General features: G+C 40.7%; 1 protein-coding gene across 1 annotated transcript in view; it reads left to right on the top strand.

Annotated features, from left to right (window-relative positions):
* The window catches only part of PRIM1 (DNA primase subunit 1), a gene marked incomplete at its 5' end in the record, with an annotated part of 31,317 nt that overhangs the window by 9,241 nt on the left and 6,385 nt on the right, over positions 1 to 15,691 (top strand). The window contains 6 exons of the mRNA XM_081315602.1: positions 1,287 to 1,348; positions 9,854 to 9,966; positions 11,621 to 11,694; positions 12,774 to 12,894; positions 14,420 to 14,489; positions 14,862 to 14,953. Coding sequence (XP_081171728.1) covers positions 1,287 to 1,348; positions 9,854 to 9,966; positions 11,621 to 11,694; positions 12,774 to 12,894; positions 14,420 to 14,489; positions 14,862 to 14,953 — 532 coding nt within the window. The remainder of the gene's footprint in view (positions 1 to 1,286; positions 1,349 to 9,853; positions 9,967 to 11,620; positions 11,695 to 12,773; positions 12,895 to 14,419; positions 14,490 to 14,861; positions 14,954 to 15,691) is intronic.

Genomic DNA, 15,691 nt, shown 5'->3' with positions numbered 1-15,691 from the left:
TTTTCTCCTTTTTAATTGTTTAATGGGAGAAGCAGAGAATCAGTAAAGAGGGACTTCTGTGTTCTTTTGAAATCCTGGGCAAAAAAAAAGTCAATAGAGAATGTGAAGGAGCAGCAAGATTGTGAAACAGCTGCCCATGTGAGCGCAGTTCCACAGGTCAGATGCTTGCCTACACAGCTATTACGTGAGCCTGTCGTTTTGTCCTTTGTGTGAGACATAGAGAAACAGTACATAATAAGCTAGGGCAGTGTGGCCTAGTTAGTTTTGTCTTAGCACAACATGAATGTACCCGCTCTAGTTTGAAAACTACTGATATAGTTTTACACAGGGCAATGTGTCACACACACACACACGGCTTAGTACAATATATGAATAAGTTCAGTGTGTTCTCCATGTTCAGAAACCAATGAGGTTCTCTTCTGTTCTCTCCCATTCCCTGCATATGTTGTGTAGATTTCTCAGCACAGAATGCTCTTTGCTTAGCTCTTAGTGGTAACCCTTTAAATCAGAATCCCCCAACCTTTTGGGCACCAGGGACAGGTTCTGCGGGGAAAGATTTTTCCACGGACCAGAGGGGGGCGCGGTTTCGTGTACTGCCTGCATGCAGCGGATGGGGCTTCACTCGTTTGCGCGGCCCAGTTGCTGGTATGCCACGGCCTGGTGCCAGTCCACGGACCGGGGATTGGGGACCTCTGCTTTAAATTAAAGCCAACTGTATGCCTTATCAGGTTGCCTAGATGCCCAGGAAGATGAGGTTTCAGTATTTTTAATAATAGGGTGAAAGAGGGCATTTTCTGCACTTGCACAAATCAGAAAAGATACACTTTTTAAATATTCTATCTTCCCTATCGCTGTTAAAGGTACAGGACTCCAGCAGATGCTTTTGGTACTATTCTTTCCCCCATTGCTCATTGTTAATGTAGCACCTTGGGCTGCCATTTCTTGATTTTCTTAGGGAAAAACAATGTGAATTAGTTCTGTATGTTCCCTTGGTTCAGAAATCAATTTCCAATACTAAGGAAATGCTTACTTCCTAGCTGAAAGTTTACCCTTAGCTTTTCCTTCAGGATAGTGTGACGGTTTTTTTTAATGTTGATCCTGATGCTGAACTAAATGGTGCCATGAGGGGCAATTGAAACATTGGGAAAAGAGACAAGTGAGGCAGAAAATTCAGCACAATGTCCCAGTTCTGGGACATGTGTGGCCAGAAGTGCCATTAAGTGTCCAAAGGGGAGGAAAGCAGGCATAAACAGACTCTAACCTTGCTTTTCCTTGAACATTTCTAGGGTGGTGAAGGAACCATCAAGAAAGTAACCCTCTCAGATAACCACATTCATCCTTTCATCAAGTAAGTTAATGTAAATTTCAAGTTTTCAATAATGTGTGCAAGTGCCATGAAGTACTTGGTGCCCTCTGGTTTCCAATTAAAATCTATCTAACAACACTTCAAATAGGGAGCCTTGAACTTTCCAAATATTGCCGAATTGCAATTTTTGCTTTGGGCAATAATACCTGGTACTGTTCAACAATACTGAGAGGCCGGGCTTCCGGTGGTGATGCGACGCTGAAGACAGCCATCTCTGGGCTGTCCGCTCTGCAGCTTTGTTGAATCACTGAAAAACAGCGCCGATCAGCTGTTTTGGTGATTCGGAAGCCCCCTCCCCGGGAGAAGAGGAGGGGGTGAGGCCCCAGGTAGGGGTTGAGCTCTCCGGGGCCGCCTGAGCTTTACGTTTGGGCGGCTGAAGGATTGAGCCCCCCCCCGAAGCCTGGGTTTGCTCCGGGCTGTGCAGCGTCTCTGCTCTGTGATTTTTGGAGCAGAGCCAAGCGTTAGCAACCACCCCTGCCAGAAGGAAAGACTCTTGAGTATCAAGACGCAGGCAGAGCGGTACAGGAGGTCAAGGTGAAGTGGACTTTTATCTTTACTCTCTAGCTCAACGGATTTTATGGATTAAAAGTGAAAGTGCGCAACAAGTGAAAGTGGGGGAAGATGGCGACGAAAGCCTCTAAAGTTCTTCGGAGTGCGGGGGCTTCCCCGGTGCAACAGACTTCGTTGCAAGCTTTGCTCCCTCCCACACCTGCTCTGGCACTGACTCTTAAAGATTTACAGGATGCCTTTGAAAAGCAAACACAATTAATGTCAGATATGATGGAAAAGCTGGAGGAGAAAATGGAAGAGAAGCTGGAAGAGAAGTTTAGAGCAATGAGGGCAGACATCTTGTCTACAATTGAAAATGTGGTTGTATGTGTGCAAAGCTTGGATGAAAAAGTGGAGGATCTTAGTCAAAAGAACTCTATATTAGAAGTAAAAGTATTAGAGAATGAAAATATAAGGGATAAAATGGATGGAGACTTGAGTCTGGTCCAGTACCATCAGATGGAGTTTGCTATCAGAATCAGGGGCTTAAAAGAGAATCCTAAAGAAGATTTAAAGCAGCTGATCTCCGAGGCTTTGGAAGTGATACTGGGCCAATCAGCAGCTGAAATTGAGGGAAGTATAGATAAAATCTTTCGTGTGAACTCCTGGATTGCAAGGCAGAGGAAGTTACCTAGAGATGTGGTTGTTTACTTTACAAAGAGAGCAATTAGGGATGAAGTTATTCAAGTTGCTTATGATACTAAGTTTGTGGTTGCTGAGCAAGAAGTTTTGGTTTTAAAAGAGATTCCTCCAAAGATTTTAAGGAGAAGGAAAGATTTTGCCTTCCTAGCACAGGAACTTAAGAAATGTGACATCAAGTTTAGATGGGAGATTCCAGTGGGCATGGTGGTGATGCATGAAGGTAAAAGATACCGTCTGGTTACCGTGACTCAGGCACGTGATTTTTACAGCAAAGTTTTAAAAGCAACCCCTCTATCACTTCTGGAAGCTGTAAAGGGATATGGCGAGGGAAAGCCTCAAGATGCTGATGGAACACAGACAGAGGAGAATGGTGCTGGAGGGGATCAAATTACAGTTTCATCGGCAGCTGCTGGAGAGCAGAGGATGACGCGTGCCGCTTTAAGACGAGTGAGACAAGAGCAAGAACAAGATCAGCAGAAAATTATGGAACCTCCAAAGCGTACTTACAGTGAAGCTGTGGGAGGGGCGCGGCCTAAGGAAGTTACAGGGGTCCTGGCAGACGTGCTCCAGAAGCTTCGGGATGCCAAGAATGGTGACTAAGTTTCTAACCTGGAATGTTAATGGATTAAATTCACCACAGAAGAGAAAGAAAGTTTTTCAATATTTAAAACAATTTAAGACTGACGTTATTTGCTTGCAAGAAACGCATATTAGGGTTATGGACCAAAAGTACTTGTTGAATTCAAGGTTGGGTACGCAATTTATTGCTTCTGCAATGAATAAGAAAAATGGAGTGGTTATTTATGTTAAGAATACTCTGACAGCGGAACTAATTGAAGTAGATAAGCAAGGAAGATATGTTATGATAGATTTGCTGTTAGAAGGCAAAAAAACGCTTTTAGTTGGACTGTATGCTTCAAATCAACAACAAGCTGACTTTTATAGTTCACTACATACAAAGATTACCCAGTTGGATTATAAATCTTTTATTTTTATGGGAGATTGGAATGGTGTCTTGAATGTACAGCTGGACAAATCGGGGTTTTTTAAACATGCCCCGAGTCATGCTAGACTGCCTAAATCTTTTTTTGAAATGAAGGATGATCTGGAATTACGAGACATTTGGCGTGAAACGCATTTACATGAAAAGGATTATACTTTTTTTCTGATAGACACCAATCTTTTTCTAGGATTGATTTTATATTACTGACTAATGATTTTTTTTCTAGGATTAAGAAAATAAAGATCTGTGCAAGAACTATATCTGACCATAGTCCAGTCTGGTTAGAGATCAATAAGGACAATAGAGATAGGCGCTCCTGGCGCGTAAATGAGAATTTGTTTAGAAATCAGAGAAATGTGGAAGAATGTAAAAAGCAGATGAAAGACTTTTGAAATTAATATGAACAAGGATACTGCTATGGACATGGTTTGGGATGCTAGCAAAGCTTATATGAGAGGGGTGTTAATATATATGAATAATAAATACAGACGTAATATGGAAATTAGGAGGAAAGAACTGGAGAATGAAATTAGGGAAAAAGAAAAGGCCCTAATTTTGAATCCATCGGATGTGAAGATTAAAGAGGTTATTAACTTGTTAAGAGGGCAATTTGATAAGTTGATGGCTGATCAGGTGGCAACTAACTTACGGTTTGCTAGGCATAACACTTTTTGCAATGCCAATAAACCAGGTAGGTGGCTAGCCTACAGGTTAAGGAAAAAACAAACGGCCTCTAATATACACACGGCGGTCTACTACAAACATCTACAATTGGAGCTGATAAAGCCATTAAGGGAATTGTTTCAGACAATTCAGAAGGGGGGAAAGGTGCCTCCGTCTTGGAGAACTGCTTTTATTTCTTTGATTCCGAAGGAAGATCAAGATGCTACTCAAGTAAAAAAATACAGACCAATATCACTTTTAAATACAGACTACAAGATATTTGCTAAGGTATTAGCTAATAGATTGATGAGGGTTTTGCAACAGATGATTCATGGGGATCAAACCGGGTTTATTAGTGGTAGACAAATGAAAAATAATGTGAGGCATATAGTTGATGTGGTGGAGTTTTTGGAAAGGAACAACCAGATCCCTGCGGCGCTAATTTTCTTAGATGCTGAGAAAGCTTTTGATCAATTGAATTGGCAATTTTTGATGAAAGTTTTAGATAAAATGAATTTTGGGGATAAATTTTTACAACCAATTAGGGCATTATATCAAAAACAAACTGCCCGAATAATAGTTAACAATAGTCTGACTGAAGTATGCAATATTGAGAAGGGCACAAGACAAGGGTGTCCGTTATCACCTTTATTATTTGTTTTAACATTGGAGATATTATTGATAAAAATACGGAATTCAGAAAAAATTAAGGGTATTCAAATTAGAGATCAGGATTATAGATTGAGGGCGTTTGCAGACGATCTGGTTGTTACGGTGACTCAGCCAGAAAGCTCTGTTGTGGACCTGATGGAGATAATAATGCAATATGGGAAGGTTTCTGGATTTAAGGTTAATGTACAAAAAACAAAAATTTTGGCCAAAAATATGACAATACCGCAAAAGGCCCTTTTAGAAGGATTAACTGGATTTGAGATTGTTAAAAGGGTTAAATATTTGGGGGTGTATCTGTCACCCTCAAATGCAAAGTTATATAAAAATAATTATGAAAAGTTATGGGGAAAAATTCAAAAAGAATTGGAGAGTTGGGAAAAATTGCAATTGTCTTTACTGGGGAGAATTGCAGCAGTGAAAATGAATGTCCTGCCTAAATTTTTATTTTTATTCCAAATGATACCGATTCTTAAAAAAGATTCTAATTTGGAAGAATGGCAACGGGGTATCAATAAATTTGTGTGGGCAGGTAAAAGGCCATGAATTAAACTTAAGATTATGCAGGATACTCGTGAAAGAGGTGGTCTTAAAATGCCTAATCTTAAATTATATTATGAAGCTGCTGCGTTGTCAGGAATAAGTGATTGGATTAATTTGACACAAGGGAGATTATTAAATCTTGAGGGCCACGACTTGTTATTTGGCTGGCATGCATATTTGTTGTATGATAAGAAGGTAGATAATGTATTTAAAGTGCATATTTTAAGACAGGCATTGTTGAGAGTTTGGAAGAAGTATAGACATAAGTTAGACTGCAAGATGCCGTTGTGGGCAATCCCGAAACATGCAATAGAAAACATAAATGTAGGCTTCAAACATGATGTGACTACGTATAAGGAGATCTTAAGTTTGGAAAGGAACGTCTGGTGTTTGAAGCCGTACAATCTCTTGCGAGATGAGAAGATTGTTCAAACTTGGTTCCAATATACTCAATTACGTGCCAGGTGGAAAGAAGACCAGAAAATTGGTTTCTCAATGACTGATGAAAATTTGATAAAGCAAATTAGAAATCAGGGTCCAGCACATATTAAACGGATTTATCTCGCATTGATAGATATTGACTCAGAAACAGAACTTGTTAAAGACTGTATGATAAAATGGGCCCAGAATATCCAAGAAGTTATTACAATGGATATTTGGGAAAAGATCTGGGTGAGGAACGTAAAATTCACGCAAGCCCAAAATCTAAGAGAAAACTTTTATAAAATGTTTTATAGATGGCATTTAGATCCTAAAAAGCTTGCAAGTATGTATCCGAATTATCAACCTAAATGTTGGAGATGTGGTGGTGAAGATGCAACGTATTTTCATATATGGTGGACCTGCAAAAAGGTTAAGGCTTTTTGGATAAAAATTTGGTGGAATATGCAGAAGATCTTTAAGCAAAGGATAAAGTTTTGTCCGCAATTGTTTTTGCTGGGCATAATTACAGACGCTACTGTTGTGGACATTAAGTTGATGTTGAATTTAATTACAGCAGCAAGACTATTAATAGGTCAATATTGGAAAAAGGAGGAACTGCCGACTATAGAAGAATGGACACTAAAGGTTTCTGACCTGGCGGAAATGGCAAAGATTTCGGCTTACTTGAAAGATCATTCGCAAGAACGTTATATTATGGAGTGGAAAAAGTGGATTGATTATATTCAGAACAAATATGGGACTAAAAAGTTTCATTTAGCATTTGAATAAGTTTCCTTTTCTTTTTTCTTTTCTTTTCTTTTTATATGTAACATTAGTATTGCTTGTAGCCATTTTATATGAGCTAGAGGGCGATAGAATTAATAGTTTATTGTTGTTAGCATATGGATGTTTATGATTGTTCTTTGTTTTTATACCTTGTACTTAGCTCTGGGAAGTGGGGGGGAGGGGGAATGGGGGGGAGGGATAGGGAGGGTTAGGTAGGGGTGGGGGGAGGGGGGGATTGTTAAAGATAAAATGTACTGTAAAACTTTTCAATAAAAAAACAATACTGAGAGGCCATGGATGCCTCACTCCAAGCTAAAGCAGTTTTGAACTGAACTGAGAATCGTAGGATTTAAGGAAGTGTGGTCTAAGCAAAAGCTTAGCATTATTTGGACTTGCATTGCATCAGATCAAATAAATACATATAAATAAACAGAACACTGCATTGTGGTGGTATGAATCAGGATAGGTGCAATTCTTGATGTGGCTAAAGAGCAGACCACCTACTGAAGTGATCTGTTTCCAACTCAGCTGCCTTTTAGAAGAAGCATTGACAAAGCATAGTATAGAGCAGGGTAGGCTACCATCCCAAAGAAAAAGAAATGCAAGAAAGCAAAATGGCTGTCTGAGGAAGCTTTGCAAATAGCTGAGGACAGGAGGGAAGCGAAAGGCAAGGGAGAAAAAGAAAGATACACCCAATTGAATGCAGAATTCCAGAGAATAGCTAGAAGAGATAAGAATGCCTTCTTAAATGAACAGTGCAAAGAAATAGAAGAAAACAATAGAATAGGGAGGACCAGAGATCTCTTCAAGAAAATTGGAGAGATGAAGGGAACGTTTCATACAAAAATGGGCATGCTAAAGGACCAAAATGGCAGGGACCTAACAGAGGCAGAAGAGATTAAGAGGTGGCAAAAGTACACAGAAGAACGATACAAGAATGAGCTTAACATCCCTGATAACCACGATGAGGTGGCCACTGACCTCAAGCCAGACATCCTAGAATGTGAAGTGAAGTGGGCCTTAGGAAAGCTGTGCAACAACAAAGCTAGTGGAGGTGACAGTATTCCAGCTGAGCTATTCAAAATCTTAAAAGACAATGCAGTAAAAGTGCTACACTCAATTTGCCAGCAAATTTGGAAAACGCAACAGTGGCCACAGGATCGGAAAAGATCAGTTTACATTCCAATTCCAAAGAAAGGCAGTGCCAAAGAATGTTCAAACTATCGCACCATTGCACTCATTTCACATGGTAGTAAAGTTATGCTTAAAATCCTACAAGCTAGACTCCAGCAGTATGTGGATCGAGAACTACCAGAAGTACAGGCAGGATTTCGAAGAGGCAGAGGAACTAGAGATTAAATTGCCAACATACGCTGGATCATGGAGAAAGCTAAGGAGTTCCAGAAAAACATCTACTTCTGCTTCATTGACTATGCTAAAGCCTTTGATTGTGTGGATCACAACAAACTGGCAAGTTCTTAAAGAGATGGGAGTACCGGACCATCTTATTTGTCTCTTGAGAAACCTATATACGGGTCAAGAAGCAACAGTGAAAACTGGACACGGAACCACTGATTGATTCAAAATGGGGAAAGGAGTCCGGCAAGGCTGTATACTGTCACCCTGCCTATTTAACTTATATGTAGAGCACATCATGAGAAAGGCAGGGCTAGATGAATCAAAAGTTGGAATTAAGATTGCCGGGAGAAATATCAACAATCTAAGATATGCAGATGATACCACTCTAATGGCAGAAAGTGAAGAAGAACTAAAGAGCCTCTTGTTGCGGGTGAAGAAGGAGAGTGCAAAAGTTGGGTTGAAACGTAACATTAAGAAAACCAAGATCATGGCATCCGGCCCTCTCAATTCCTGGCAAATAGATGGGGAAGAAATGGAGGTAGTGACAGATTTTATTTTCCTGGGCTCCAAGATCACTGCAGATGGGGACTGTAGCCAAGAAATTAAAAGATGCTTGCTCCTGGGGAGGAAAGCCATGGCAAATCTAGACAGCACACTAAAAAGCAGAGACATCACCCTGCCAACAAAAGTGCATATAGTCAAGGCTATGGTCTTCCCAGTTGCAATGTATGGCTGTGAAAGTTGGACCATAAGAAAGGCTGAGTGCCAAAGAATTGAGGCCTTTGAACTATGGTGCTGGAGAAGACTCCTGCGAGTCCCTTGGACTGCAAGGCGATCAAACCGGTCAGTCCTAGAGGAGATCAACCCTGACTGCTCTTTAGAAGGCCAAATCCTGACGTTGAAACTCAAATAATTTGGCCACGTAATGAGAAGGAAGGACTCACTGGAGAAGAGCCTAATGCTGGGAAAGGTTGAGGGCAAGAGAAGAAAGGGACGACAGAGAATGAGGTGGCTGGATGGAGTCACTGAAGCAGTAGGCGTGAGCTTAAATGGACTCCAGAAGATGATAGAGGACAGGAAGGCCTGAAGGAACATTGTCCATGGGGTCACAATGGGTTGGACACGACTTCGCAACTAACAACAACAGGCAACCTTGGCTCTTTTATGACCCGTGGACTTCAACTCCCAGCTGGCTCAGGAATTCTGGGAGTTGAAATCCACGAGTCATAAAAGAGCCAAGGTTGCCTACCCCTGGTATAGAGTCTGAAGCTTTTAACCACAGATAAGCTTGTTGGCTATTGCCAAGGGTGACTTACTTAATACTATCCTGATGATAGCTCTGGTTTGAATGAGCAGGTTGATAAAGGTCTCTAGGCAGTGATACTAATGTGCTGATTAAAATCTTTCCTCTAATTCGCCCAATACTGACATGAAGAAACTAGCTTAGACTTAGAAACCCTTAGATGTGTACTTTGGATTCTCAGATGATATACACTGTTTGGCGCTTTTTACATTACTTTATTGCATATACACACAGGCCTTAAAAGAAGTGCTTAGCATATTGGCAAAATCGGCAGAGTAAAGTTTTGTCCTTTCCGTGCCTTTTTGTCCTTATACTTGAAAGTGAGATCAATGTAGAATTTGGACTTGTTACTTTGCACACCACTGTAAATGGTAAAAAGCCTCCAGTTTCAAGCAGGAGCAAACTAAATGCTGATGAGGCAACTTCAGCAGAAGTTGTTTTATTTTTCTCTGCATGAGAAAGTAGCATCTGCCTGATGTTCTCTTATAAAATCTTAAACATTCAGGAACCATTTGTCTCTTTGATGCTTTCCTCTCTTCTTTTTCAGAGCATCACTGGATATAGTGACACGTTACTTCAAAGAATATGCTCTCGTTGGTCAGGACATACTTGAAAATAAAGAAAAATGGGAAAAAGTGTTAGCTTTGGTTCCAGAGAATATCCTTTGGGGACTGTCAAAGATGGACTTGAGATTATACAAAAATAGGCAAAAAGCAGTTTTCTATGACTATATGGCCAGATTACTAATAAATAGTCAAGACAATGTGTAAAACGGGTTTTCAAACTTGGTCCTTTTATGACTTGTGGACTTCAACTCCCAGAATTCCTCAGCCAGGCATGCTGGCTGAGGAATTCTGGGAGTTGAAGTCCACAAGTCATAAAAGGGCCAAGTTTGAGGACCCCTGGTTTAAAACATAATCCAGATATCTACAGAGTAGCATCTGGATTGTTGCAATATCCAGGAAGTAAAATTATTTCTAACAGAATGTAACAAACTCCCACTCCCTCAAAAAAAAACCTTATCAACACAGAATCCATTAATTGGCCAAGGCTTCTTGGACAACATCTTCCTTAAACATTTCCTTCACCCTCTGCCTTCTTCCTTCTAACAGACAATGCTCGGTTGCACTTTGTCTTTAGTTGTGACATTATTTCTAAGAGGCAGCAAAGAAGATTAAAATGGAGGGAGGATGTATATAGCAAGAAACCATCAGTGTTGGAAAACAGCATAGATGGCTTATTTGCAATAGGGTGGAGACCTGTTAAACTCCTGATGTTCAACTGCAACTCCCAGTAGTTGCAAGCTGGCATAACTAATGGTGAGAAATGCTGGGAATTGTATTTCAGCAATAACAGGAGGACTAATGGTTCTCTACTGATATCCTAAAAGGAATCAACTCCTAAGATACCTTTTCCCAAATTATTTGTGCCAGTAGAACAGGATGTTTAGATAGAAAGGGTCAAGAATAATTAGACCCTGCTGGTCTAATTTTCTTCCTGAAGAGAGTTTTTCCAGGAGGGCTCCTCCAAAATGGGAGATACATGCACAGGAAAAAGAAGTCCTGTTCTTCCCATCTTATTCTTCCATAGTGCACATGCAAGGTTTGTATATAACTTAAAGCATCAGTTCTAAGCAGACTTAATTGCAATGAGGTCCCATGAAGATTCATAGGAGGATCCAGATGCATAATGAGACCTGGTAAGCATGACTTTTGTTTAGCCAATCACTCAAGTTATCAGTGAGCAGCCTGTCATCTTAAAGTGGAGAAATAGTCTCCACATTTACAGAATGGTGATCTGCCTGAGGAAGCGTTTGCATATCCACTAGGGCAGGGGTAGGCAACCTCGGCTCTTTTATGACTCATGGACTTCAACTCCCAGAATTCCTAAGTCAGCATAGCTGACTCAGGAATTCTGGGGCTTGAAGTCCATGAGTCATAAAAGAGCCGAGGTTCCCTACCCCTGCGTGACTAGGAATGTTGGAGATGAGCATTCAGAGGTAATACCTGAATGACAGCTGACATCCATCATTTTGCCCTGATAACTGACCATTGGAACAGAGTTTCTCAATGTTGACAATTCCAAGAGTTGAAATCCACACATATTAAAAAGTTGCCAAGGTTGAGATACACTGAATTGGAAAGAACTGATTTGGTCAGTGGGTCCATCTGACCTACTGTATACCAGGAATAGAAGATTGACATGCAAGTCTTTTTGAAAGAAGGCAAAGCTATTCCCCTTGGAGAGAGTACGAAAAGTTGGCTATTTTGCTTCAGAGCCTAACCTTGAAAGTCCTTAGCAATTCTGCCACCAGATCAAGATCATCTTCGTGCGGAATTCCGTAAAAAGCACAATTCAGAGCAGCGCTGGGAAGTTCTGGAAAAAAAGGTGAATTAAATAGTATATGCAAAATTAACACTGGGGATGGGACTTTGCTAATGGGTGAGACTCCCATTTTAAATTATAGTGCTGAAAAGGTCAATAACTCAAGACTGGGGAATGCTTTGCTATTTAAACTTGGATACTTCTGCCTTTTGAAGTTGCCCTGGATTTTGAGAGCACAAGGGCCTATGAAAATCAATAAATGGAGATAAAATGAGAGTCATTAAGACAGAAAGTTGACATATCCAGAATAAAACTACACTTTCTATTTTTAATATGCTGATTCTCCCTATTCTTTCTTCCACCATAAAAGGGTTTGTTTATAGCTTATTGAAAATTGGGCATCTGAAGAAGGAGCTACAGTTATTCTGAAAGCCTTTTGGCTGCTGAATTACAAAAAAGCTCTAATGGATTGGAGAAGAGTTATAGGAAGTCAGGCAGCATATAAATTTGGTGGTTGATAATGTGTAAATATATAAAATGATGATGATGTATCTTAGTACAAGAAGTGCTTGCTTTGTATGCAAAACCTAAAGTTCAGTCTCCAAACAGGGAGGAGAAAGACAGCCTTGAAATCCTAGAAAGGCAGGAAGCTGGTTTGCCTGGGCAATACAGGTAGTCCTCGACTTAACGACTGCAATTGAGCCCACAATTTATATTGCTAAGTGAAACATTTGTTAAGTGAGTTTTGCCCCATTTTACGACTTTTCTTGCCACATTAGTTAAGTGAATAACTGCAGTTGTTAAATTAGTAACACTGTTGTTAAGTGAATCTGGCTTCCCCATTGACTTTGCTTGTCAGAAGGTGGCAAAAGGGGATCATGTGACCCTGGGACACTGCAACTGTCATAAATATGAACCAGTTGTCAAGCATCCAAATGTAAATCGTGTGACCGTGGGGATGCTGCAAAGGTCATAAATGTGAAAAATGGTCATAAGTCACTTCTTACAGTGCTGTTGTAACTTCAAAAGATCACTAAACTGTTGTAATTCAAGGACTACTTATACTGAGTTAGCTAGACCTGGGCATTGTCTTGACTTAGGCCAGTTTCTTTTGCATTAATCTTCTTCTCTTTCTTCTGAAGAAAATGGTACATGCTGAAAGGGAGATTATGCTGCAATACTGTTTTCCCCGCCTGGATATGAACGTTAGCAAAGGCATCAATCATTTGCTGAAGAGCCCTTTCAGCGTTCACCCAAAGACAGGTCAGTTGCTAAACAATGCTCGTGCATATTTCCTTTTGATGGAAATCCGACAAGGGCCTAAAATGGCAGGGAATGTTGAAGGCGGAGGTGGAAACACAGGGAATTCATTTCAACCCTGGAGATCACTGTTTGGTCTCAGCCACTTGCTATCTCTCAGCCTGGCTTACTTTCATGCTTTTTGGAAGATAAAATAAGGTAATGCTGCATATGCAAAATTGAGCATAGAGAACAGGGAGGATTTAAGCATCGTTAGTAGCAACATACTGCTTTGTCTAACATGCTAGTTATTCCTTCTGCTGCTTCTGAAATGTACATTTCCCTGTTAAGTGTTTTCAGCTATGAGCAGTTGGAAGAAGAAATAATGCTAAAATCAAATGTTGTTTGATGACTAAAGGGGTCATTTTCGGGGGGGGGGGTAGGGTGCTGCATATAATGATGAGATAAAATGATAACTATAGAAATGGGCATGTGGTCTTTGTGGAGTTTGTGAGTTTTAATCAATATAAAGCAATATTTTAAATTGAAAATCCTTAAATAGGTTCTATATTAGTATGTCATCTTAGGAAGAACAACCAGGATCCAAGGGCCAAACAACTGATAAGCATGTTTTGACTCTTCTATGTTAAGAAATTAAATCATGAAGTTGCTGTTTTGAGTTTCCCAGTATGCTCAGAATGGTGCTTTAGCGTATGCTTTGAGTATAGGACAATACAGGTAGTCAACCTACGACCATAATTGACCCCAAGTTTATGTTGCTAAGTGAGACATTTATTAAGTAAGTTTGCCCCATTTTACAACTTTTCTTGCCACAGTTGTTAAGTGAATCATGGCAGTTATTAAGTTAGTAATTAGAATCTGGCTCCTCCATTGACTTTGCTTATCAGAAGGTCACAAAAGATAATCACATGACCCCAGGATACTGCATCTGTCATAAATATGAGTCAATTGCCAAGGGTCTGAATTTTGATCACATAACCATGAGAATGCTGCAATAGTTGTGTGAAAAATAAGCATAAATCACTTTTCCAGTGATGTTGTAACTTTGAACAGTCACTAAAAGAACTGTTGTAAGTTGAAGACTACCTGTATTAAGACCTTTCCAAGGTCTGGAGAACTTCCATGTGGACATTTAGCCAGTTGATGGAATTGTTCAGAAATATAATCCCTTGCTGCATGCTTTTGCTCTTCCACTAGTAGTCTTTAAAGCAGGGATCCCCAACCCCTGGGCTGCGGTCCATTACTGGGCCTTGAGCCCTTTGGAACCAGGCCACGCAAGTGGCGGGTGAGCACATGTACATGGGTGCTTGTCCCCACTTGTGCAAGCACATGGGGACTCCATTTCTGCATCGGCTTATGTGTGTGCCCACCACCCCTCATGCAAATTGAGCTGTGTATGTGCGTGCTTGCTCACCACTCGCATGGAACCATCTCCTCCCTTCCCCCCTCCCCCACCGGCCAGTGCACAAAGCCAAAAGGTTGGAGAACTCTGCTTTTATAGGAAGCTGTTGCTTTTGACCTCTTTCAGGACGCATTTCAGTTCCAATTGACCTGAAGAAACTGGATGACTTTGATCCATTTGCTGTCCCCACTATAAGGTATGGCTCATCTCTTTGGGATCTATGACAAACTTGCATGTAGAAGGTGTGGGAATGATATAGTGCCTAGGTTCACTCAACACATTAGGCTATGGTTCTTTATCCACTTTGCTGCATAATCAACAATTGGTTGGATTAAACATCATAGTGCCTACATTCACTCAGTGGCTCAAGCAAAAGAGAATGCATGGTATCACCTAATATGATAGGTATACCCAGTCAGTCTCTTCAAACATAAATCAGGAGTGGATTGATCGATTCCACTGCATAAATTGTAAATTTACTGGATACAAGCTCACAGTGAAATGATCATGGTCAATATAGGTTGGCCAAATTCTGTGGGATTTCCAATGTTTTTGTTCTATTTGTTAGCCAACTCTGTCATGAGCTGGACATGATTGGGAAAGATGAAGGGAATGGAAAGGAAACTGAAGGTCTGCCGGAAAGCTCTCGTAAAAGCCGAGGTGAGTGCTGTCATAGATCAGGATAAATAATTAGCCAATTCTGTTGTCACTGGGAATGTATCATTTGCTTGATACATAGGTAGATAGGAACAGATTGAAATGCTGCATTGGTAGCACTAAATTCTTCAATTATGCATAATTTGTCTTATTTTATAGTCCTGTATCAGGACTGTATCTCATTGGAACTATGATTTCCCTCTCTCGGGGTAAGTAGCAAATCAAACCAACTTTATAAATGCAAGTCTACCTCGGGGTTAATGCCTTTCCTTCCTTCTGCCCCAATGCTATCATTTGGTGACTAGCTATTGAATATCAGTAATGCAAAGAAAGGAGCATTGTAGTTGTTTTCTCTCCTGTGTATGTTGAATTGAAAGGGAAGGGAGGGAGGAAGGAGGGAAGGGACAAAGTGAGGGAAGGAAGGAAGGAAAGAAGAAAGGTAGGGACAATGGGAGAGAGGGAGGGAAGGAAGGAAGGCACCCACCCCAGTCCCACCCCCCTCCGCCAGAGACCCACGGATTTTCACACACACACACACACACACACACACACACACACACACACACACACCGCAACCTGGATGATGAGCTGGCCATGCCCCCCCCCACCCCAGCCATTGACGTCACTTGTCAAAAAGTTGCAAAAGTTGATCACATGACCCTGGGACACAGAACATCATAAGTATAAATCAGTTGCCAAGCATCCAAATGTAAATCACATGACCCTGGGGATGCTGCAACA

This window comes from Vipera berus (assembly GCF_964194415.1).
Source record: "Vipera berus genome assembly, chromosome: 2".
NCBI lineage: Eukaryota > Metazoa > Chordata > Lepidosauria > Squamata > Viperidae > Vipera > Vipera berus.
The sequence above is the reverse complement of the archived record's forward strand: the minus strand, read 5'-3'. Positions and strand labels throughout refer to the sequence as shown.